The 27,012-nt window shown below is 41.7% G+C and overlaps 1 protein-coding gene across 2 annotated transcripts in view; it reads right to left on the bottom strand.

The window, feature by feature from the left end:
* Window positions 1–17,275: 17,275 nt before the first annotated feature.
* rab28 (RAB28, member RAS oncogene family) overlaps window positions 17,276–27,012 on the bottom strand; it is a 51,075-nt gene continuing 41,338 nt past the window's right edge. The window contains exons 7-8 of one of the 2 annotated variants that reach the window (XM_029725350.1): window positions 20,211–20,309; window positions 17,879–17,965 (exon numbers count right to left, since the gene is read on the bottom strand). In XM_029725350.1, the coding sequence (XP_029581210.1) occupies window positions 20,217–20,309 (93 nt within the window). In that variant the 3' untranslated portion in view covers window positions 17,879–17,965; window positions 20,211–20,216. Of the gene's footprint in view, window positions 17,966–20,210; window positions 20,310–27,012 lie in introns of both variants that reach the window. The other variant, XM_029725343.1, reaches the window with a different exon arrangement.

The following is a 27,012-nucleotide window of genomic DNA, read 5'->3' as shown; positions in this document are numbered from 1 at the left end:
CCATAACCGTATGATACTGGGTTTCTCCCATAGTCGTTTTATACTGGGTTTCTCCCATAACCGCATGATACTGTTTCTCCCATAATCGTATGATACTGGGTTTCTCCCATAACCGTATGATACTGTTTCTCCCATAACCGTATGATACTGGGTTTCTCCCATAACCGTATGATACTGGGTTTCTCCCATAACCATATGATACTGGGTTTCTCCCATAACCGTATGATACTGTTTCTCCCATAACCGTATGATACTGGGTTTCTCCCATAACCGTATGATACTGGGTTTCTCCCATAGCCGTATTATACTCGGTTTCTCCCATAACCATATGACACTGTTTCTCCCATAACCATATGATACTGTTTCTCCCATAATCGTATGATACTGGGTTTCTCCCATAATCGTATGATACTGTTTCTCCCATAATCGTATGATACTGGGTTTCTCCCATAACCGTATGATACTGGGTTTCTCCCATAACCGTATGATACTGGGTTTCTCCCATAATCGTATTATACTGGGTTTCTCCCATAACCGTATGATACTGTTTCTCCCATAATCGTATGATACTGTTTCTCCCATAATCGTATGATACTGGGTTTCTCCCATAACCGTATGATACTGTTTCTCCCATAACCGTATGATACTGGGTTTCTCCCATAACCGTATGATACTGTCACGACTTCCGCCGAAGTCGGCTCCTCTCCTTGTTCGGGCGACGTTCGGCGATCGACGTCACCGGCTTTCTAGCCATCGCCGCTCTATTTTTCATATGTCCATTTGTTTTGTCTTGTTCCATTCACACCTGGTTTTCATTCCCCAATCAATCTATATGTATTTAGTCCTCTGCTCCCCATCATGTTTTTGTGTGTAATTGTTCATTGTTAATGGTGTATGTTCACGCGCGATACTTCTATAGTTTATGTTCCGTGGTTTTGGGAACTTATGTCATTTTTTGTGCCTATTGTTGAACGGAATAAAAGTGCACCCGTTTACTCTACTCTGCTCTCCTGCACCTGACTTCGCCTCCCTTACATAGCCTTAACAGAATTACACACCAACAATGGAGTCAGCAGGAGCAGGTACCCCGGTTAGAGGAGTCGAGGGGCGCGTCCAGGAACATTCACCTATGTTAAATCATCTTGGTGCCATGATGGATCGCGTTGTCCAGACTATGGACCGCTGGGAGAGACAGGAGGTCTCCCCAGTGCCTCGACCAGCGCAACCGGGGTTCCCTTTACCCGTCCCGTCCGGAACCAGTCCCAGTGGGATATGCCTCTCCCTTCCCAGGGAGTATGATGGGATGGCAGCACAGTACCAGGGATTCCTATTACAACTGGACCTCTACCTGGCCACTGTGCACCCAGCTCCCTCGGGAAGGGAGAGAGTTTCTGCCCTCGTCTCATGCCTCTCAGGAAGAGCTCTGGAGTGGGCAAACGCTGTGTGGGGAGAAGGAGACGCGGCGTTGGACCACTTCGAGGAGTTCACCCGTCGCTTCCGGGCCATCTTCGACCATCCGCCCGAGGGTAGAGCGGCGGGGGAACAGCTCTTCCATTTAAGGCAGGGGACGAGGAGCGCCCAGAATTTTTCCCTGGAATTCCGGACCTTGGCTGCTGGAGCAGGCTGGAACGACAGGGCCCTCATCGACCACTATCAGTGCAGCCTGCGTGAGGACGTCCAAAGTGAGCTGGCCTGCAAGGACGCCACCATCTCCTTTGACCAACTGGTGGATTTGTCCATCCGGTTGGATAACCTGCTGGTCACCCGCGGACGTCCAGAGGGGCTCTGTCGGTGCCAACTTCCAGCATCCCCGCTCTGGTGCCCATGGAGTTGGGAGGGGCTGCGTGTAGGGAGACTGGAGGAGGAACCATCACGTGCACCATCTGTGGCCGCAGAGGGCACACTACCGGTCGGTGCCGTGTTGGTTCCTCTGGGAGTCGAGGCAACAGGCAGGGCACTCTGGCGTCACACCAGGTGAGTTCGAACCACCTCATCCAGAGTCCTCTGTTGATCACCTGTTTATATCTGTTTGTTTCACTGATTTTGCCCCGCATTCCCAGCATAAGGCACTATTCGATTCAGGCGCAGCTGGGAATTTTATTGACAGAGCGTTAGCCCTTAGCTTAGGGTTCCCCATTATTCCTGTAGTTAGACCTTTCCCAGTTCACGCTCTGGATAGTCGACCATTAGGGTCCGGGTTAATCAGGGAAGCCACCATCTCCCTGACCATGGAGACGCAAGGGGGTCACGAGGAGAAAATCACTCTTTCTCATTGACTGTCCTGCGTTTCTCGTGGTACTAGGCCTTCCCTGGTTAGCTCTTCATAATCCCACTATTTCCTGGCAACAGAGGGCTCTCACGGGGTGGTCGCGAGAGTGCTCGGGGAGGTGTTTAGGGGTTTCCGTTGGTGCTACCACGGTGCGCATCCCCCCAGAATATGACAATTTGGCTCTCGCCTTCTGTAAAAAAAAGGCGACTCAATTACCATCTCTGGCCCGGAGGAGAGGTGCTGGGTTCCGGTTGCGGATGTTTTGGATCCCGAACTGCTGCGGGAGTTTCACCGTCGTCGGCCGGATCGCCCTGCGCCTCGCCCTCCGGGTTGTCCCCAAGGCCGGTGTCGGTGCGCCGCTGGAGCCGCATGTCAAGGCGGGGGTACTTTCACGACTTCCGCCGAAGTCGGCTCCTCTCCTTGTTCGGGCGGCGTTCGGTGATCGACGTCACCGGCTTTCTAGCCATCGCTGCGCTATTTTTCATATGTCCATTTGTTTTGTCTTATTTCATACACACCTGGTTTTCATTCCCCAATCAATCTACATGTATTTAGTCCTCTGTTCCCCATCATGTCTTTGTGTGTAATTGTTCATTGTTAATGGTGTATGTTCACGCACGATACTTCTATAGTTTATGTTCCGTGGTTTTGGGAACTTATGTCATTTTTTGTGCCTATTGTTGAACGGAATAAAAGTGCGCCAGTTTACTCTACTCTGCTCTCCTGCACCTGACTTCGCCTCCGTTACACAGCCTTAACAGATACTGGGTTTTTCCCATAACCGTATGATACCGGGTTTCTCCCATAACCGTATGATACTGTGTTTTGGTATCTACACCTATCATCTGAATCTGGCATTGAGCCAGTGGTGTGTAGCACATGTAGATTATTATTCAATAACTGTCTGTATCCAATAGAATGTTCCCCTAGGGGACAATACAGTTGAGCCTATTCTGTCCTGAGATAAACAGATAGACTTTTCCAACTTGGACAACCCAGGGTCATTCTAAACAGCTTTCTGCAAAACACACACACACACATTGCACTAGCCATCACATTATGGGGGGCTCAGATCAGATGATGGTGGTGAGAAGGCCAAGGCCACCTTTGTTAGTCTGACCATTGTGTTTCATTCTTGGGCAACACTCTGGGAGTGGGAGAGCAGAACCCAATCCTTCAGTCTATGGATAGCAGGGCCAGAGAGGAGCAGAAGAATGGCAGAGGGTTAGGGTGTTCCCTGTATCAGACACTCTGAGAGGCCAACCTTTGGATCATCCCAAGTCATTCATCAAATATTTAGCTCCTCTGTCGCTCGTCAACACCCAGGCAGGCCAGACCTGGATGAGACAGTCCCTTTTCACAGTTGCTGAGTAGATGCCATTGGATAGGCTAATTGAGGAAGCTTACCAGACGTATTGCATCAGAGTAACTGTTCCCTCTGCGATGCTCTTGCTGAAGATAATATGTAGAAGATTAGCCTGGTCCCAGATCTGTTTATGTTGTCTTGCCAACTGCTACGGTCATTGTCATGCCAACCAACCATAAGAGTTGGCAATACAGCAGATCTGGGACCAGGCTAGGATAAGATTTGTTGCTGGAATTATCTGGCTCTCACTGGTAGCTTGACATCCTACAAAGTTTCTGGTTTCCACCAGGGTAAACAAACACTAAAAAACATTGTCACTCTTTTGGAACCCAAATTCCTTTCATCCCTTCGATAAAAGATTTCCTGACCATTGTCAACTTGTTATAACCTCATTGCATTGACTAAGGGTTCATATTCCTCCCAATGGGGATTGATACCTCAAGTTCTTTTGTGAATGTGTTTTGGAGAGTGGAGAAATACAAATATGTGGAGATACAGAGAGGAGCCCCGCCAGGCAGTACCCACCCCTTCACCACTTCTTTATTGTGCCAGTTTAGGGATTAGTTACCAGATACGACAGATTTCAATGACCATGAATTTCCAAACATCAGAACATCAGAACATAATGGAGGGACCTTTAAGTGGTAGTAAGTCCTGTCAGCCGAACAAAAGGCGCAGAAAATATTTTTGTGTCGACTATAACAACTATAATGTTTCAGGTGACATTCTCCCGCGATACACCTGAGACAGGTGACTTTTGCGTTGGGAGGATTATCTGTTATGCAGTATGGAGAAGTCCCCATTGTGACAGGCCAAGGATATGAATAACGAAAGAGTTGGCTGCGAATAGGGGGAAGACGCTGACACTGAACATCCCGAAAGATAACAATGTATGCCAATCAAAACTATAAGCATGAATTAATAAACAAGTAAAAAAATACTTTAGGGGTACCTCTAAGTACTCCCCAAACGCCTCCTGACAATGAAACACTAGCACCAGTAGCTTCTGCATAAATCATTGGGTATCCAAATTTGACTCAATTATTCAGAAGATAATTGGCCCAGCTTAATTGGTTGTGGAGCATAAAAGATTCACCTCACCTCTTAAGGCACATCAGACCCCACTTATAATGAGGACAGATGGCTGTTTGTTGGGTAGGGTGTCAGGTGGGAAGGCTTTGTCATATTTACACTTCCCCTTGTTAGGGGGCGGATTAGATTATTCCTCCCAGCGCGCAACACAGTTTCTCTTTTTTAGGGTCCAACTGCTGACGCTGTTGAATTATTGACACACTGTTCACTGATGAAGTGACAAATGTTTTGTTTGTTTTTATTTTGGCTTAGTAAAGTGCTCTGTAAGGAAGGTTATGCAGTTTATTGGTCAAAAAGGTGTCATGTAAGGAAAGGTATTCATGGCACAATTCGGATTTCAAAAAGATTAATGTGTATCATGTTGTATTCTTGTTGTATTGTTTTGTATAAAATGGGCTTGCTTACTATGACACATTTCCAACAGCAACAAAAAATGTGTTTAGCCCATAAACAGTTAACAATTGTGACTGAATAGGGCTGTGCTCTTTCTCTCTCCCCACTTCCCTGCAGGTTGTCATACTATATACTTTCACATCAAACAGTCCTCACAACACTTCCATGCTTAATGGACCTCCCATTATAGGGATAAAGTCAGTTGTTCATGCTTGTGACACACAAGTAGTCCCTGTTAAACATGGTCCCAACTCCTGTAACATGAATATTCTGCAGCACTGACCTACTTGAATAAAAGAAGTATTTCATCCAAGGACAAACATACAATTAAGTTGACCACAAATGTATTTATTTTCCCCCAACTATTGCTCTCAAAATTACCAAAACTCTCACGAGGAACATCCATCAGCCTATTTTTATTCATTAACACTACATTAATACAAGGGTTAATTGCCTCAATATGGCCTGGCGTATTTAAGCAGAAAAAACATCATTATTTTCCACTTTGTCGTTTCTCAAAAGTGTTTAATCACTAATGATATAATTAGTGTTAAAAAACACACACAAAGTTAAGAACTAGCTTGCTGATTTTTTAAGAGAAGCCTGAGAAAACTCAGCATTGTACAAGCGAGCTGTGCACGATATACACACTTCATTTCTTTGTGTGTTCAACGTTTTGTACATTTCCCGTCCCTAATGGTCTAATAATTTGAACACACTTAAGTCAGCTCATTAGCTGTATATAGACTTAAGGGGAGGAAACACCTGTTCATTTAGTTAACGAACTCCGAAAAGACCTCACTAAATTCAGAGGTATAATAATAAACGGAGACATGGCCATGACAACATCGTGGTCTCAAGACACACAAACTTTTAATGGCACGCTGATACTGAGGTAAATATCAGGGTGGTTTGGGGAAAATGGCAGACCTCAGGTTATAGCCTAAAAGGGGATTGTAAATCAACTCTCCCTGTCGTTTTCTAAACGAAAAATTCAAATCTCCCTTTGCACTGTTGAACTACTGAGTTAGAAATAATGTAAATATCCTAGAGGAACACTACAATGTTTGTGCATGTGTTCTCAAATGTGTGTGTGTGCGTGCCCGCGCGTGCATTAATTAATGAATGTGTATATACATTTACGCATGTGTCAACATTTACATGTGTGTGTGTGTGTGTGTCTCACCTGGGACCAGCAGCGGCTCAGCCATGTCACCCATGATGGATGAGGTGACCTTGGGATGGACTTGGCCCATCCAGCCTAAACCTTTGGCATCGTCACTGCTACCCATAGCTCACACCTGGAAATCTAAGAGCGCAGGCCACAAAGGACTGTGTTAGCCATCTCACCTCCTCTCTCAGTACAGTAATTAACCTGCCTCTCACCTTCCTGTCCAGCAGCACCCACAAAACACCCAGATAATCACCAGACACTTCACACAACAGCCGTCGCACGGGAACTTGACCATTGGGCCTCTTTTGTTCTGTTGTGCTCTTTTCTCCACACTACTTCTCTTTCCAAATTAGGACGGACTGCCAGTAGCTGCCTCAAAGACACGCAAAGTTAGCACCTTGTGTAGTTTGTTTAAAGGCTCTGTGTCTGGTTAGAAATGCTTTTTTTATAACACTGAATTGATATTATTTGATATTTCAGAATGTGGAGAGAGAGAAATGCTCTGTAAGTAAAATTCCAAGTGTTCAAGCTACATAAATGATGGACTGTACTTTCACTCCAGACACAGAGTACTTTAAAAGTAAGAAAACATTAAAGAGTTATTAACTTTTAGTGACCTACACTTTCAATTTAGGTAAAGAAATATGACTATGCTAAACATCCAATACAAATCATGAGTCCTTCGCTGGCTCGTGTCACTACAAAAGCAGGTCCTAAATCAAATAGGAACAAGTTTGTGTTGTTCTAAGCACGGTCAAGCTCTCCAGAAACTCTCCAAATCGACCAAACAAGTCCCAGCGAGAACATTCAGAGCCAGCATTATTTCCACCAATGATTTCCTTCACTCCCCCTGATGACCTCAGAGAATGCTGGTTTTGATTAACAGTGCTTGGTACCAAAAGTTAGACCTGGAAGGTCTATGAATTTTGCAGGTGCAGACCGGGAGCAAAAATCGTCCTGGGCATTTCTTACACAATGGCCTACCAGTGGCAAATGGGCTGGTCCACTATTTAGCCAAAATGTTATGATGATTATTCTCTCATGAAAACATTAATTAACATTTTAACATTATTTTTTTTTTAAGTCAATGTCCAAATCACAGTGGAGTGGAAGAACATTTCCTATTAACCAACCAACCATTTCCTATTAACCAACCAAGCAATGTTACAGGCACCTTATGAGCTGTCTTCAATGTCTTGAAGATATTATTTACATCCATATCCATGACATAATATGACACATGATGATATTTTCATTCAGTAGTTTCAAAACATTTTTGTGAATAAGTATTGTATTTGTCATGCTGACACTAGCTTTTGTTCATTGATACAACATTTTTTTTTTTAAAGTTAAATATCTGTGTTGCCATCCCATGGCATAAAATACTGCCCGAGTATACCATTGTAACAGCATAAATCCTCTGTGTACCCTAATTAACTAAAGCATTCCCAGAAATCACCTGAATGCAAACTCATACCCTATTTGTTTCATTATAGGGAGTGGGATGGTACAGACAGACCACACATTTTAGTGGTTTAAGAGCTTGTCCCATGAGGGAAACGGACACCCACTCCCCGTCACTCATTGATGTCAACGCTGGAGACTTGGCTTTGACATGATGTCTTCTTAATGTTCTATTCTCTCTCCTCCTTTGAGGAGGCCACAGATGGGAATAGCCAGACTCTGCAGTGGATGTGTCCCAAATGCCTGGCTCTGGTCAAAAGTAGTGCACTATATAGGGAATAGGGTGCCATTTGGGATGCATCCACTGCATAGGAGACTATACCACGCCAAATGACTTTTCCAGTAAGTGAGTTATAATGTGGAGCGAATGTTCCACCCTGTCACAAGTGAAATGGGACGTATTTGAGGTGCCAGCGAACATGGAATTAGCATACTTGTGCGAATCCGTAAAAGGTTATGCCCTCAGTAATAAGTAGTATTATTCAATTCCGTTTGGTCAGGACAATTTTTTCCCCATGAAACCATAAGGTTATCTTACTGAAGTGTTTTATTCCCAGAACAAAATGTGAGGGAACACCACAGCATGCAATTCTCAGATTTTTCTCTGCGAAGAAAACACTTCAACATCTCCTAAGTACGCTTTTGAAGAACTACAAAGCTCCTTCTACAGATAAATACTATTTTCAGTCGTGTAATGAATAGCACTTAAACGCACTGAATGGCTCATGTATCATGTTTGGGATCCGCAGTATTTGGGGGAACAATACAAAACTAATGACAAAGCAAAAGAGCCTTGAAATCTGCCTCACTCTTGACACTCACTTTTTTGTGTGTTTTTGTGAGGACGGGACATCCAAGAAGTGACATCCAACTCGGGTGCCACCCACCAACTGTTCAGACACACCAGCTTGGATTCAGGTGCCGAAGAAACACTCATAAAAAAAAATATCATTGTGATTCTGTCGAAAGGAGGAGATATTTATCAAACACAGTATTTCCACAGGCCTCTTATCTCTAAAGGTCTCTTATCACCATAGGCCTCTTATCACCACAGAAAGGGATATGTTCATTAATCACTGACTGCTAGTGGGCAGTTTCAGCGGTGTCTTTGTGTTGAGTCTCTTTCTCTTTAACACACACGTGAGCACGCGAACACACACACACACACACACACACACACACACACACACACACACAGTATCAATCAAAAGTTTGGACACACCTACTCATTCAAGGGTTTTTCTTTATTTTTACTATTTTCTACACTGTAGAATAAAAGTGAAGACACCAAAACTATGAAATAACACATATGGAATCATGAAGTAACCAAAAAAGTGTTAAACAAATCAAAATAGATGTTATATTTGAGATTCTTCAAAGTAGCCACCCTTTGCCTTGATGACAGCTTTGCACACTCTTGGCATTCTCTCAACCAGCTTCATGAGGTAGTCACCTGGAATGCATTTCAATTAACAGGTGTGCCTTTTCAAAAGTTAATTTGTGGAATTTCTTTCCTTCTTAATGCGTTTGAACCAATCAGTTGTGTTGTGACAAGGTAGGGGTGGTATACAGAAGATAGCCTATTTGGAAAAAGACCATGTCCATCATTACTTTAAGAATTCTTCAAGTGCAGTCACAAAAACCATCAAGCCCTATGATGAAACTGGCTCTTATGAGAACCGCCACAGGAAAGGAAGACCCAGAGTTACCTCTGCTGCAGAGGATACATTCATTAGTTACCAGCCTCAGAAATTGCAGCCCAAATAAATGCTTCACAGAGTTCAAGTAACAGACACATCTCAACACCCACTGTTCAGAGGAGACTGCGTGAATCAGGCCTTCATGGTCAAATTGATGCAAAGAAACCACTACTAAAGGACACCAATAACAAGACGAGACTTGCTTGGGTCAAGAAACACGAGCAATGGACATTAGACCGGTGGAAATCTGTCCTGGTCTGATGAGTCCAAATTTGAGATTTTTGGTTCCAACTGCCGTGTCTTTGTGAGACACAGAGTAGGTGAACGGATTGTCTCTGCATGTGTGGTTCCCACAGTGCATCATGGAGGAGGAGGTGTGATGGTGTGGGGGTGCTTTTCTGGTGACACTGTCTGTGATTTATTTAGAATTCAAGACACACTTTACCAGCATGCCTACCACAGCATTCTGCAGCGATACTTCATCCCATATGATTTGCGCTTAGTGGGACTATCATTTGTTTTTCAACAGAACAATGACCAAAAACACAGCTCCAGTCTGTGTAAGTGCTATTTGACCAAGGAGAGTGATGAGTGCTGCATCAGATGACCTGGTCTCCACAATCACCCGACCTCAACCCAATTGAGATGGTTTGGGATGAGTTGGACCACAGAGTGAAGGAAAAGCAGCCAACAAGTGCTCAGTATATGTGGGAACTCCTTCAACCATGAAGCTGGTTGAGCGAATGCCAAGAGTGTGCAAAGCTGTCATCAAGGCAAAGGGTGGCTACTTTGAAGAATCTAAAATATGAAATATATATTCTTATATTGTTTACACTTTTTTGGTTACTACATGATTCCATATGTGTTATTTCATAGTGTTGATGTCTTTACTATTATTCTACAACGTAAACATTTGTCAAAATAAAGAAAAACCCTTGAATGAGTAGGTGTGTCCAAACTTTTGACTGGTACTGTACATACTATCAGAAACAAATATTTATGTACATTAAGTGATCTCAAAATCAGAAAATAGGTTGTTGACTTTATTGTGAAGTATGGTAAGGGGGTGAGTGAGTACTATAGAAAGGGAGACTTTCAGTCGTCTGTCCCTGTATGTGCTTTTCCTGTCTGGTCCTTTCACCAGACCACCTGACTATAAATAAGACCGTTAAGATTTCCCACATCCTTGCCCCTAAAATAAATCCTCCACTATATGGCCAGAGCAGAAACCCGGCACCTATGAGGGACCATGCAGTCTGACAGAGCGAGCCAAATAAGAGGAGCATTATCCACAGCATAGTTCCTCTGTACACACACACACCACACACACACACAGCATTGCAGGAGGGGCCATCCCCTACTTGCATGGGAACTTAGTTCTGGCTCACCTCAAGGCGCTGGTTGTGGGTGCCAGTAATGTCCTCTCTGGGCCCTGACCTGCCTTGCCTGTCACACTCCCCTTCCTGCTGGCCCAGTGTACTGTAACAGAGTACCACAGAATGGGAGCCAGTGTGGGGATCTGGGGACTGCATCCAAAATGTTACCCTTTTTCCTATATAGTGCACTACTTTTGACCAGGACCCATAGCGTTCTGGCGGGCCCTGGTCAAAAGTAGTGCACTATGTAGGGATTAGGGGCCATTTGGGATATAGCCCTAGAACTCATCAGAGGGGTTGACTCAGTCCTCCTTGCTCCCTCAACGCTGTGGGTCTGGCACACTGCACAGGTGGAAAACGGAAGACAGTGAGTGGCTAGTCATTAGGGTGTTGGCCCCTCTCTGCCCACTAACTTTATCCACAACCATAGCCTCTTACTTACTTGTCATGTGCGGTTTAAAAACTGTCATCGCGGAGTCTTACCAACAAGAAACAGTAAGTGAAAGAGCAAGGGGGTGAAAGGGGGGGACTAGAGATATTAAAAACAGTAACGCTGCCTTGATGATGCCTACTGACTTTGAGATAACACAGGTCTGTACACTGAGAACTGAGCTTCTAGCAGGCCTACATAATTATATGTGGAAAAAAAGATTCTCAGCATTGTAGAACAACTTGCCATTTAACTTGTTGTAGTTTAAAGGCCCAGTGCAGTCAAAAATAGGATTTTCCTGTGTTTTATATATATACTTCCACACTATGAGGTTGGAATAATACTGTGAAATGTGCAAATTATGATAATGCCCTTTTAGGTTAAGAGCTGTTTGAAAAGACTGCCTGAAATTTCAGCCTGTTTTGGTGGGATGGAGTTTTGGCCTGCCTGGTGACATCACCAGCCAGTCAATAAGTTAACAGACCAATAAGAGAGTTCCAAACCATTCTGCCAATAACCACTAGTTTTCAGTTTTCCACTCAGACCACTCCCAGACAGTCCTTGCAAGATTCTTGCTTTAGAAATTGCTATTTGTTAAAAAGTTATTGTTTCTTTCTGACCATTTTCATTGAAAACAATCACAGTAAGGTACTTAAATATTACCCAGAAAGGATTTGATATTGAGATAAAAACAGATGCATTGGACCTTTAAACAACGCACAAGTCAATATGAACAGCATCCCATATTTATTTTTACAAATGTCCATTCACTCTCTTAAATTCACGCAATAGGCTACTTTCCTTTTGTAGCAAACTTTCCATTTGAAAAGAACATTCCCCATTTTAAGCATACAATCATTCATAATGAACAAACTCTCAGCTGAGAAACAGGAAGGCAAAATACTCAAACCCGCTTGCCAATCAATCTGTCAAAACCTTGCCCTTTTCCTCGCATTATTGTCCACGGTATTATTATTTTTTCCCGTCTTTTTTGTGGAACTTCACTGTTGTTGAGTATTTCAACTGGAAACTGTCTGCAGTTGTTTTCTTTACTAAAACACCTGTCTAAACAGTAGAAAAGCCAAGGGTGAGTCTCGCCTGTCAGTGTTGGTGACAGCTCTTGACAAAAATTCAGTAGAGACGATCCTAAAGACGCCCACTCAAGCGAAACAATGCACGTGTGCTGGAATGACTCCAGCTGTGTCTGTGTTGCAATGGCTCACGTTTCTTCATGAGGTAAATGTTTTGTTTAGCAACACAAAAAATGCAACAGGTAAACTAAAAAAGGCAGTTTCCTCCTTTATATTTGTTCATTAAAGGACACCTATCTTAGTTTTGTTCTTCTCTATGGTTTCCATCACCTATAAACCATTGTCTAAATAGGCCTACAGAAAGGTTTTCATGACCTTGACTCAGCAAAACAGTTACACCTGAAACCAAACACCTCTTACAATTTTGTGAAGAGGACAAAAGGCCCAACTATTTAAGTGATTAATTAATACAACGGCTGGCATTTGGAACATCTGTAGGACCCGTTTCAGTGCAGATTTAAGGAACAAAAGCCAGGTGCCTCATTAGCTTTTGGAGTCTTAACTCGGTCTGTATGGGGGGGGGAGGGGGGGGGTGTTACCTCCTATGCTTAAATTTCTCATGGATCCTTAATCTGCTATAGCTAGGCTACCTGACCTTCCATCTCGCCAAGCTCCTCAGGTCCCATGGGGCCCCATTCTATTGGTTTGCATTGTCCCACCTGGGGAGAAAAATGGCACTGTGGCCTTGGGCCTCTACACATCATTATACTGTGCATATCCATAGATGACAGTCCCTTTATTTCATGCTGAGGGGTATTACTCTGTTACTTCACTTTATCTCTGTATCAGTTGCTCATTGTACACCTTTGGAATGGGAACAGCCAATGTTCCCTCTCCTCTTACTTTAAATTGGGATTTATTAAGAACATCAGGTTCAGCACAACAGAATAGAGTCCATTAATTAATTAAGCAATAAGGCCTGAGGGAGTGTGGTATATGGCCAATATACCACAGCTAAGAGCTGTGCTTATGCAACACAGAGTGCCTGGATACATCCCTTAGTCGTGGTATATTGGCCATATACCACACTCCCTCAGGCCTTATTGCTTAATTAATTCATGGACTCTATTCTGTAGTGCTGAACCTGATGTTCTTAATAAATCCCAATTTATAATTAGAAGAGTAGAAATAATAATTAGAAGAGTAAAATACCAGGGCTTTCAGTCAATCAGCATTCAGGGCTTGAACCACCCAATTTAAAATCAGTTTTAGATAATGGTGTTTAACATACAGGATAAATATGCACAAATGACCCACATTGTGTGTCCAGACCAACGTACAGCAATATGTTGGAAAATCACATGGTGATCAGTCATCATCAGTCATGTCAATCAATTACAAGTGTGTGTGCCTGCATGACAGCGCACGTGCACACACACGCACACGCTCACACGCGCACACACACAAGGGTTAATGAAGCATACACTCACATTAACCTCACAAACTAACATAACAATAATTACTTCCTGAAATCCACCTAGGAAACTATATGCATCAGTAATAATATATAAACTATTGCACTTTATAGCAGTTTTATTGTTCATATACAAACACAATGTCTGTACCACTTTTGAATGTTCATTAAAACAACAATTTTCTAAGTGTACAGAGGATATACCATTATTTTTCATACTTAACTTTTAGATTTTGTGTTTATGACAGAGGCAATTACATCCAATGAGAGGAGTTCTTGACATCTCACTGAAATGTGAGCAGCATTTTATAAATAAGATCTTCCACAAAACAATGCAGATAATTTACAAATATATAATTTACACAAGGCGAACACCATGGTTTACAGAGTAAAATCCAACCATGTCACCATGTCCTGTCATGTATTTTCTGTTGTACTACAAATACAATGTTGACATCCTCTGTGTGCAAGTACAACATATCGGTCAAAGAAAACATTTTGACAAATACAAACTACAAGACAAAGCAGGGACGAGTACAAAACAACACATGCCTATAATTTATGTATGTATACACTCTTAGAAAAAAGGGTTCCAAAAAATGGTTTGGCTGTCCCCATGGGGGAACCGTGGAAAGGGTTCTACATGGAACCCAACATATTTATTGAAAGGGTTCTCCCATGGGAACAGACAAAGAAACCTTTTAGCTTATAGATATAACCTTTTTATATAAGAGTGTAAGTTGGCTATTATTCAACTTGTTTGGACAAGATGAAGATCCTATGAAGACATTTCATGTGTCTAAGCAGTTCTTCATTGCAGTCTTTTCTGTTCTACAACAGACAGTTGAATAAGGCTATAAACATACAGCTAAGATGAATTGTCATACCTTTAAGCTGCTCCAGTTCATATTTAAATTTTATATTTTTATCCATTGTCAAGGTTAGAAATAGCAACAGAATTGTTCTATGCCAAATATATTTCAACTAGGACTACATAGGTTTTCCCCCAAAATATGGTCTTGATATGCATCACATGAAACTGAATGATGCTTCAATTAAAGATGTAATCAACACAAAAATAGAAATCAGGAAAATAGAAAAACTGAAATTCCTTATTGATCAGGTTAAAACAAAGTTTCTTTTTTCTAACTAACATCTGTTATTAATGTTATTATTAAGTCTTGAAAGTAATGGGAAATCACAGTTGTTCAAGCAAGCTGCTAATTGGCAAGTGAAATAAAACTAGATCCCATTGACTACAGTGCCTAAATATCTAAACCTTTCCTTTTAGAAGGGCACTGTGTAGAGCACTCAGAATGCAGAAGCTATATTTTATAGTGACATATTCCTTAAGCACACTCTAAATGAAGCCAGCGGTTCATTTTAAATTCAGCACATCGTTTTTACAGGTATTGGATCTTACTTTGAACAGTATTGTCGTAGCAAAATAATCCTGCAGCAACAGGATTTAGTCCATAATGTTGCTTGATCGGTGGTTGGGCAAAATTAGGCTACATGAAAAATGCAACACTGCTAATATAACTGTGTGTTGGTGCGGGTTTTCAGTGAATTTATGTAAATCACAAATCTCATCTGCATTTCCTGCGGCGCAGAAAAATTCTCATCAACAAAACAGTGATCAAATTAAGATTATAAACCGGGTAGTTCGGCTCCTGGATGCTGATTGGCTGAAAGCCGTGGTATATTTAAGTGATGATGCCCGATATATATCCTCCAAACACCGGCTTTGAGGGCATTATCGCGTCTATACAACGGGTTACCAACATGTTCAAATAACGATTTACATATTTTAATTAAAAATGTTATTTTCATAAATTTATTCATACTATTTCATTCTTCCACAAGATACAGTCCCGACACAAATCCAGGGTTGCTACCCAAGCCGGCTGGTTGTTCGTTCTATTGGTTCAGTTGCCAGAGACGCGACCCATTCGTTCAGTGTTTTTGTTCTGTATCTATTGGCGCGACCCAGTCATTAGTTTCTAAATGTTCCATTGCCAAACTGCCTGGCAACGTTCTTATCCCTTGCTTGCTAGCTAGCCAACTATGGCTAACTTACAGTCAGAATAACAGTAAAGTAGCTGCAATTGCACAAGCAGTTTTCTAGTGACATTTATTTGGATACATCAATAACAATGAGCTAATGAGGCGCAATTTCGCCTGGCATAGAAAATGTGCTCACTCGTCAGGATACTGTGGTTCAGAGGAGCTAATTAACAACACAGCTAACACAATCACTTCGAACTGAAGCTGGAAAGACTGCAAACTAGCTGCACTTTGTTTCGTTTGAACTTTTTTAAATTTACATTTATTTGTACATATCCATAAAAAGGATGCCAGCTGATTCATGACTTTGACTGGCTAAGAAACGCTGCCTGCCTGTCTCATGTCTCACTATTATGGGACAGCTGGAGATTGAATGTGATATTAAAACAATGTTGCAAATGTCAGAGAGACAGATAGCAAGGTTTACAGTATACAAATCTCTGCTGTTGAAAATTAAATGTTAGTCTAAAAGAAATTAGATGATGTCTAGATGCTTTTTATAGTGGAGATCAAGTTTATAAATTGCTTGGCTAGGCTGATGAGAAAGTGGATTGCGCATTCAGATGGAACAGAGTATATAGGCATGTTAATGTCATAGATTTAGCCGGTGGTAACTTGTGGAATAGAAACCGGCTGGAATGCGGTTTTAACCAATCAGCATTCAGGATTAGACTCACCTGTTGTATAACAGACAATATAAACCGGGTGGTTTGAGCTCTGAAAGCTGATTGGCTGAAAGATGTGGTGTATCAGACTATATACCACAGGTATGACAAAACATTTGTTTTTACTGTTCTAATTACGTTGGTAACCAGTTTATAAAAGCAATAAGGCACCTCTGGGTTTGAGGTATATGGCCAAGATAAGGGCTGTAGCCAGGCACTCCGAGTTGCATTGTGCATAAGAACAGACCTTAGCCGTGGTATATTGGCCATATACCACACCCCCTATGGCCTGATTGCTTAATCGTACATCTGTATACCAATGAAGCAGCCCCTTCTTTCTTCACCACTCTCTGCTCCCAAATAGCTCCTTGCCCCACCGACCTACCCAAGCTCATCCCAAAACTCCTGTTTCAGCACTGGGAGCTGTGGGAGAGGGGGTAGTGGGAGGTGTGGACAGTACCACTTAGAGCGATAAAACAAATCCTGATATCTAAGCATACAGATATCGGATCTTAATTTGAGGCAGTTTCACACAGCAGGAAAATAATCCTGCAGCAACAGGAATTGTAAATTGTTATGCGATTATAATTAATGGATATTTTCAGTTATGGCAAATTAAGTCTGAAAGTGGAAAATACTAGCTTTAGAAGCCTTTTTAAATGTTGAATACACTACAAGTTTGCAGGAAAGTTCCTGCAACAACAGGATGATCAAATTAAGATATGGCATCTGTATACACAACAGCAAAGGGAAAACACATTCTATCATTAAAAATACATTTTGGAAAACAGTGGTTTATGTATATTTTTCATATCTATATACAATCAAATGGTCCTTTAAAGAATAATTGACAATGAAGATAGTAGAAAAAAGATGTCAAAATAGTAACAGTTTCTCAAAAATAAAAGAAATATTGACAAATGTGTTTAAACTGCTAAAAAAGTGGAGGTCCCATTTCCTTTCAGCATAACTTTCAACAGGTGTCTGCTGTAGCCAAAGCTGGTTACCACTCAAAAAATAATTCATGAAAATATATTAAATACTGAAACCAGGAATATACTGTGGGGTCGCTGTAAATATACATACTGTACATACAGAGAGATTCTCATATATAAATCTTAAAATATGCAGTACTTGGTCCGATGACCCTGAAAACCTTAAAAAAAGGAAATACTGATATACAGACTTTCTGAAGACTTGTGCGTTGAGAGAGAGAAGGGTGTGTGTGTGTGTACAGCAGAAAGAACCAGGCCAGCTCAATTCTCCTGCTCTGGCTATGGGCCAGTGTGTTGGGGCAGCCTGCTGGTCAGAGGCCCTCACTGCTGTATTCAGTTTGTGGAGGGGCACGAGGGAAGGTGGGGGGAGAGGGGGTCACTGCACCACACAAATCGAGCTGCGCGGGGGGTTGACTGTCCTCGCCACAGGCTCTTGACTGTAGTTCACGATATCTGCCTTCACCACACGCTATGGAAACACACAGACATAAAGACAGAGACATAAACAGAGGCAAAATATGAGAAAGGTGCCACTAGAAAATCCATCTGATTTATTCACAAATTACACATTTTAAGATTAAATTACCCAACTGATACTACTAAATATTTGTAATTTGTTCTGGGATAGTCCAGATATCTATATGGACCACTTAAAGCAGACCCCAGGTCTTCCTTCTCAGGCCCCAAAGCCTACTTGTATAATTCAAATGCATTACATTTGTCAGATTCAGAAAAACATGTAAACTCAAGTATACAAGCTAATGGATGAATGTTGTGGTAAAAATAAAGATGAAAAATCTACAGATCTGATCTACAGTAAATACAATACAATGAAGTCGGAAGTTTACATACACTTAGGTTGGAGTCATTAAAACTCATTTTTCAACCACCACAAATTTCTTGGTAACAAACTATAGTTTTGGCAAATTGGTTAGGACATCTGCTTTGTGTATGACACAAGTGATTTTTCTAACAATTGTTTACAGATAGATTATTTCACTTACAATTCAAAGTATCCCAATTCTAGTGGGTTACATACACTAAGTTGACTGTGCCTTTAAACAGCTTGGAAAATTCCAGATAATTATGCTAATCGTCGGAAGTTTACATACACCTTACCCAAATAAATTCCTGACATTTAATCCCAGTAAAAAATCCCTGTCTTAGTTCAGTTAAGATCACCACTTTATTTTAAGAATGTGAAATGTCAGAATAATAGGAGAGAGAATGATTTATTTCAGCTTTTATTTCTTTCATCACAGTCCCAGTGGGTCAGAAGTTTACATACATTCAATTTGTATTTGGTAGCATTGCCTTTAAATTATTTAACTTGGGTCAAACATTTCAGGTAGCCTTCCACAAGTTTCCCAGATTAAGTTGGATGAATTGTGGCCCATTCCTCCTGACAGAGCTGGTACAACTGAGTCAGGTTTGTAGGCCTCCTTGCTCGCACACACTTTTTCAGTTCTGCCCACACATTTTCTATAGGATTGAGGTCAGGGCTTTGTGATGGCCACTCCAATACCTTGACTTTGTTGTCCTTAAGCCATTTTACCATAACTTTGGAAGTATGCTTGGGGTCATTGTCCATTTGGAAGACCCATTTGCGACCAAGCTTTAACTTCCTGACTGATGTCTTGAGATGTTGCTTCAATATATCCACACAATTTTCCATCCTCATGATGCCATCTATTTTGTGAAGTGCACCAGACCCTCCTGCAGCAAAGCACCCCCAAAACATGATGCTGCCACCCCCGCGCTTCAAGGTAGGGATGGTGTTCTTCGGCTTGCAAGCCTCCCCCTTTTTCCTCCAAACATAACGATGGTCATTATGGCCAAACAGTTCTATTTTTGTTTCATCAGACCAGAGGACATTTCTCCAAAAAGTATGATCTTTGTCCCCATGTGCAGTTGCAAACCATAGTCTGGCTTTTTTATGGCGGTTTTGGAGCAGTGGCTTCTTCCTTGCTGAGGGGCCTTTCATGTTATGTCGATATAGGACTCGTTTTACTGTGGATATAGATGCTTTTGTACCTGTTTCCTCCAGCATCTTCACAAGGTCCTTTGCTGTTGTTCTGGGATTGATTTGCACTTTTCGCACCAAAGTACATTAATGTCTAGGAGACAGAATGTCTCCTGAGGTCTTGGCTGATTTCTTTTGATTTTCCCATGATGTCAAGCAAAGAGGCACTGAGTTTGAAGGTTGACCTTGAAATACATCCACAGGTACACCTCCAATTGACTCAAATGCGGTCAATTAGCCTATCAGAAGCTTCTAAAGCCATGACATAATTTTCTGGAATTTTCCAAGCTGTTTAAAGGCACAGTCAACTTAGTGTATGTAAACTTCTGACTCACTGGAATTGCGATACAGTGAATTATAAGTGAAATAATCTGTCTGTAAACAATTGTTGGAAAAATGACTTGTGTGTCATACACAAAGTTGATGCCCTAACCGACTTGCCAAAACTTTAGTTTGTTAACAAGAAATTTGTGGAGTGGTTGAAAAACAAGTTTTAATGACTCCAACTTAAGTGTATGCAAACTTCCGACTTCAACTGTAACTCAATTCCCACAATTAAAATACAATGAAAACAGCTACCATTACCACCACAACCACTTTATAAGATGCTTTAATTGTGTTTTTACACCAGGCACTAATAGATATATTTCAGGAGATAAATACATCTATGTGTGACTGTGTGTAAACATACTTCCAACTACTGAACAGAACAGATTTTGCTCTGATTGGTCTCTTGTCTAATGGGGGCTTCGTCCTGAGGGTAGTCCACCAGCTCAGCTTTCACGATCCTCTGAGCAGCATAACACACCACCACACCAGCAGAGAGATGGAAGGAGACAAAACCAGGCAGGAGAGAGGGATAGAAAAGGAGGTCCGTGGGTAGAGGAGATGAGGTGTGGAAGGAAAAGAGAGAGAAGACAGGAATGAAAACAAAGATGCAGACGGGAGGTACAGTTGGTTGGAATGGAGGATGGGGAGAGGTGAAGACAGGGTCGTGGAGGTGACGGAGAGAAATGAGAAAGACAAATGGATTTAACAGAAGAACATACTAATGACATGTTCCCGGGTTTACACAGCCAAATGTCCATGAACAAGATACATTTATGAAACATTTCTCCATGTACAAATGAAGAACACTCATGTATTATAATACTCCCAGCATGATATGAATGGTGTGCCAAATGTTGGTATATCCATAAAGATCTGGGAGTGAGACTTTACATTTGTTTAAGTTTAAGCCACTAGTCTGCACTTCATTAACTGTTTTTGGGTGTGCGTTCTCAGCTCCTCATCTACAAACATGTTACCATGCCAAGTTTTAAATCAACCATTACATCTTCATTGAGGAGAGGTATTAGAGGTCTCCTCCCATGTCCATGTAATCTTATTAATTATGATCTAAAAGGCTAAACTGATTCTAGATCAGCACTTCTTCTCTGAGAAGCTTTATGAATACGGGCCCTGCATATTGAGTAGCAGTAATTGGACGGACGGTTTCTGAACTTACAGTTAGACCTCACACCTGGATTGGGGAGTGAGAAAAGAGCAGAGATCGTGGTTGTAACCCAGGCACTGGTTGGCTATTCTGATTAATGAGCTGCCGATGCCTGGTGTCGGACCCTGTGAGTGATCAGCGGCCCCAGTATCTGATCTTCCAGACAGGGGACCATGATGGAGTGGGCTCCCAGGCCGATAAGATCTTGTCAGGGTCCCTGACCCCCATGTACAGCTCTCTAAACCTGACAGCTGATAATCAGGCTGTTCTGCCTCCCAACAATAACATGGAGCTGCCCTTGACCTCCTTCCCCAAATCCATTTGGCTACAAATCAGAACATCACTCCTCCCATTGATAACACTGCACAGCAACAAGATATTTTTGGCAGACAATCGCCCCCCCCCCATTTATTTTTCAACTTTTTTTCTTCTTTGTCGATCTCCAGTGAATGTTGAGGCCTTCAACTACTGTAGCCTAGAAACCTGACCCATTCTCTATCCAAGATGAAGATACACCATTGAAGTGGGATAGTCTTCACTCCACTAACATATTACTTATTTTATGTATAAACATTTATTGGGTTAACTTGCATCCCTGAAGTGACCCATGAACATCATAGATTACATCTCTGTGACAGGCAGATCAGATCAGACTAGGGCGGTCATGAAATTGTGTCAGACGGTTATTGTCATGCAAAAGACTGCCGTCTCATGGTAACTGACCATTAATAAACAAACTAATTGAGCATTTCCAGGTCTCCACGCTTACAAGCCACATACAAGCCACTCATGCGCGCCTTTGGAACATCTACATTTTAAAAAGTTGAATAAATCAATTTATTATACACCATCACAATAAATCAATTTATTTTAGGCAGGTCTAAAGAAATCTTATGATAGGAAATGTATTTCAGAAGAACAGAATATGAGTTGGCCTACTGTATGTTACATTCCCCGGCTATGCTCCATGCCATAGGCTGTAGGCTTATTCATTTAGCTGACAAGATATGCTTATAAGTCCCAGGCTATTATTTTATATATGTTTTTATAGTAGAAATAATATAATTGAACTTAGCTGAATAAAATAGAAAGGATATTTGTCCCATTCCGGGGCAAGTGTGCATATGAAGTAGCTATGTTGAGCGTAAAAGTAATCATTTGAAACAGGTCCTATATGCTAGATTTAGAGTTATTTGTTATTTGTGAATGATACAAACCTTAGAATGTCAAACATATATGGGCTACATAATGCGACTATAGGCTATTGATGATTTGAGAAAGTCTTCATTTTTCAATCATGCCGGGTAGGCTACTCTGGTTTTATAGCAAAGCATGTGCTTAATATGAGCAACCATCAAAACCCTGCTTTCACACGGGATTACATAAAGAAATGTCTGGGCTTATAAGAACACCTATTTCACTCCACATATCAACCACTGTTTGAGGAGCACACTGTGCGACAGAACACTTGAGAAAGGAATGAAGGAGAGAGAGGAAGAGATGGAAACGCACGATGGTGAGATATCCTGTAGCTAAACTTAATGTGTCAGCCTATTCATTATCAAAATATAAAAAAATGCCCCATTACTAGGCTATTCAAAATCAAATACAAATTCACTATAAGTGTAGGCTAACTCCGTAAGCCACCCTGCACAATTAACGAACCAACAGCATCGCCTAGGCCTATAAGTTCTCTCCCAGACTCATGGATAGACAGTTTGTAGCGTAGCATAAGATAACCAATCCATCCAGTATGCATAATAATACAGTCCAAACTCAGAATTTACTAGAATTTGTTTAATTTTGGAGTATAGTCTAGACCAATTATGTACCAAAGACATCTTAAAATCAGTAAAAAAAAAAATGTTTTTCTGCTGTGCGTAACACACAATAGGCTATGTATTGTATTACGGCACAATCATTCACAATCACAGGTTTTTTTCAGGCTCATAAGCCTATGCGTATGTATAAACTCTAATACAGTATGTGTATGGGTGTTTTGAATTAATCATCACATTAGAAAGCGCTGTCCATTTCATTGTTTGGCTTTGAAACAACATCCACAATGACCATGTTTTCCACTCAGTTTCAACCTGTTGTTAAACTTCCTTCTTCAAATTGATTGATCACAGTGAGGCGAGTTTTAAAAGCACGATACTGTTTTGATGATAAGTGTTTGATGTGATTTTCCATTGCATTTGTATTGATGTCAGAATGTCCAGAGTGCATAAAAGGAGATTACCGTGACTCTATGGTCACGTCGAATTTTACTACGGTCATGACTCATGACTGCTGGTGTGGCGGTAATACAGTCACCTCAAAAGCCCTAGATCAGACCACTCATCCAGCTTGTTTAGCTTGGATTAAAGCACTTGGGTTTATTGAGGTAGCTATCATGGGAGGTGACGGAGGGGAGCGGAGATGGACACCTTCATTAGCCTGCCTGTTGACAGCAAAAGAGGCAGGGTGGGGGTGGAAGTGTGTTTGAGAGTCGTCTCCTAGCCTACACTCCCTTGGTTCTCTCCCTTCTCTTGGGGTCCTGACCTCCCCATAGCCCCAGCCTCATCAGCCACTCTCTAGCCAGCGTGGCACCGACCAGTCATATCACAAGCAGGATGAATGCCTCTGGGGGAGGTGCCCTGAGTAATCCCACCTCTGTCACCAGTGACGGGGCCACCTGGTCTGGCTGGTTCGCAGAGGCCGAGCTCGGAGAGAGATAAACTCAATAAATCAGAGGACGCATCCTAACCTTCCCACCCTACACTGCCAACCTCTTCACCTCTCACCTCATGCACGATTGGGCTCTAACGTCGTCAATGTGGCTGTATTTACAGATGGACAGTCGCAGGTACAGCATAACTTGAGTAACAAGGGTCCTGTGACCTGGCACACTGTTTGACCTTGTGTACATGCGTGTGGTTACAAGAAACCATCCAAACAATGGCAACATGACTTGCTACATAATTTACCCTTCGCTTAGCCCCGCCCCAGAATTTTGGGCAACCAATAGCAGCGCTCCAATGGATAGGAAAGGTCATCGAGTCCGACACCTTGGACAAGCTCACGTTTGAAACACATGAAAACCACTGAGAGCATTACAAAAACTGGAGTTTTCATCCAAAAACAAATATTTTAAAATGGCTAAATAATTTAACAATGCACTGGGGTACTGGTACTGTGATCTGAAATGCAGAGCCTGTTGGGTTATTTTCTAATCTGAAATTATACTTTAGTTACATTGTTTGCTAGCTCAGCTGGTTAGCTAGCCCTCAGTCTCATTGACCAGCCAATGTTAACCCTAGCTAGTCATTGAATAGCTGCCAGCCAGCCAGTTAATAACTTATTTTTTCAAAATGAATACTACCTTGCTACAGTGAGCTCCAAAAGTATTGGAACTTTGACATTTTGGGGGCTTTGCAATCCAGAACTTTGGATTTGAAGTGATACAATGACTATGAGGTTAAAAAGCTTTAATTTAGAGGGTATTTTCAATAATATCGGGTGAACTGTTTAGAAATTACAGCACTTTTTATACTTAGTCCCCCCATTTTAGGGGACCAAAAGTATTGGTACAAATTCACTTATGTGTATTAAAGTAGTTAATAGTTTAGTATTTTGGACCATATTCCTAAAACGCAATGATTAGATCAAGTTTGTGACTCTACAAACTTGTTGGACGCATTTGCTGTTTGTTTTGGTTTTGTTTCAGATTATTTTGTGCCCAATAGAAATGAATGTTAAATAATGAATTGTGTCATTTTGGAGTCACTTGTATTATAAAAAAGAATAGTCTAAACACTTGTACATTAACGTGGATGCTACCATGGTTACCAATAGTCCTGAATGAATCATGAATAATGATGAGTGAGGAAGTTCGATGCACAAATATCATACCCTCCCCCAAAAATGCTAACCTCCCCTGTTATTGTAAATGATGAGAGGACATCAAATCAAATGTTATTGGTCACATACACATGGTTAGCAGATGTTATTGCGAGTGTAGCGAAATGCTTGTGCTTTAAGTTCCGACAGTGCAGTAATATCTAACAGTAATCTAACAATTCCACAACAACTACCTGATACACACACATCTACACTACCGTTCAAACGTTTGGGGTCACTTAGAAACGTCCTTGTTTTTGAAAGAAAATGGACACATTTTAATGGACACATTTTTTTGTCCATTAAAATAACATCAAATTGATCTCAACGTTAACAGTGAATAGGCGACTCAGGGATGCTGGCCTTCTAGGCAGAGTTGCAAAGAAAAAGCCATATCTTAGACTGGCCAGTAAAAAGAAAAGATTACGATAGGCAAAAGAACAAAGACACTGGACAGAGGAACTCTGCCTAGAAGGCCAGCATCCCGGAGTCGCTTCTTCACTGTTGACGTTGAGACCGGTGTTTTGCGGGTACTATTTAATGAAACTGCCAGTTGAGGACTTGTGAGGCATCTGTTTCTCAAACTAGACACTCTAATGTACTTGTCCTCTTTCTCAGTTGTGCACCGGGGCCTCCCACTCCTCTTTCTATTCTGGTTAGAGCCAGTTTGCGCTGTTCTTTGAAGGGAGTAGTACACAGCGTTGTATGAGATCTTCCGTTTCTTGACAATTTCTCACATAGAATAGCTTTCATTTCTCAGAACAAGAACATACTGACGAGTTTCATAAGAAAGTTTTTTGTTTCTGGCCATTTTGAGCCTGTAATCGGACCCACAAATGCCGATGCTCCACATACTCAACTAGTCTAAAGAAGGCCAGTTTTATTGCTTCTTTAAATCAGCACAACAGTTTTCAGCTGTGCTAACATAATTGCAAAAGGGTTTTCTAATGATCAATTAGCCGTTTAAAATGATAAAGTTGGATTAGCTAACAACATGCCATTGGAACACAGGAGTGATGGCTGCTGATAATGGACCTCTGTATGCCTACGTAGATATTCCATTAAAAAAAAAGATCTGCCGTTTCCAGTGTTGATCAATTTGATGTTATTTTAAATGGACCAAAAAAATGGCTTTTCTTTCAAAAACAAGGACATTTCTAAGTGACCCCAAACATTTGAATGGTAGTGTAAGTAAAGGGATGGAATAAGAATATATACATATAAATATATGGATGAGCGATGACCGAGCGGCATAGGCAAAATGCAATAGATTATATAAAATACAGTATATACATATGAGATGAGTAACACAAGATATTTAAACATGATTAAAGTGGCATTATTAAAATGACTAATGATCCATTTAGTAAAGTGGCCAATGATTTGTCTGTATGTAGGCAGCAGCCTCTCCGTGTTAGTGATGGCTGTTTAACAGTCTGATGGCCTTGAGATAGAAGCTGTTTTTCAGCCTCTCGGTCTCAGCTTCTGGATGGTAGCAGGGTGAACAGGCAGTGGCTCGGGTGGTTGTTGTCCTTGATGATCTTTTTGGCCTTCCTGTGACATCGGGTGTTGTAGGTGTCCTGGAGGGCAGGTAGTTTGCCCCCGGTGATGCGCTGTGCAGACCGCACCACCCTCTGGAGAGCCTTGCGGTTGAGGGAGGTGCAGTTGCCGTACCAGGCGGCGATATAGCCCGACAGGAGGCTCTCAAGTGTGTGAGGGTTTTAGGTGACGAGACACATTTTTTCAGCCTCCTGAGGTTGAAGAGGCGCTGTTGCACCTTCTTCACCACACTGTCTGTGTGGGTGGACCATTTCAGTTTGTCCATGATGTGTTCGCCAAGGAACTAAAACTTTCCACCTTCTCCAAGGTGTGGATAAGGGGGTGCTCCCTCTGCTGTTTCCTGAAGTCCACGATCATCTCCTTTGTTTTCTTGACGTTGAGTGAGAGGTTGTTTTCCTGACACCACACTCCGAGTGCCCTCACTTAGCATGTCTTGGGGACATGATATTTGTGCGTCTGTAACTTTTTCACCCATCATTATTAAAACCTGTTAGGGCTAGGGGGTAGTATTTACACGGCCGGATAAAAAATGTACCCGATTTAATCTGGTTACTAC

The sequence above is a fragment of the Salmo trutta genome, chromosome 3 (assembly GCF_901001165.1).
Source record: "Salmo trutta chromosome 3, fSalTru1.1, whole genome shotgun sequence".
Classification (NCBI taxonomy): domain Eukaryota; kingdom Metazoa; phylum Chordata; class Actinopteri; order Salmoniformes; family Salmonidae; genus Salmo; species Salmo trutta.
Note: the sequence above shows the minus strand (reverse complement) of the source record. Positions and strands in the feature narration are given on the sequence as shown.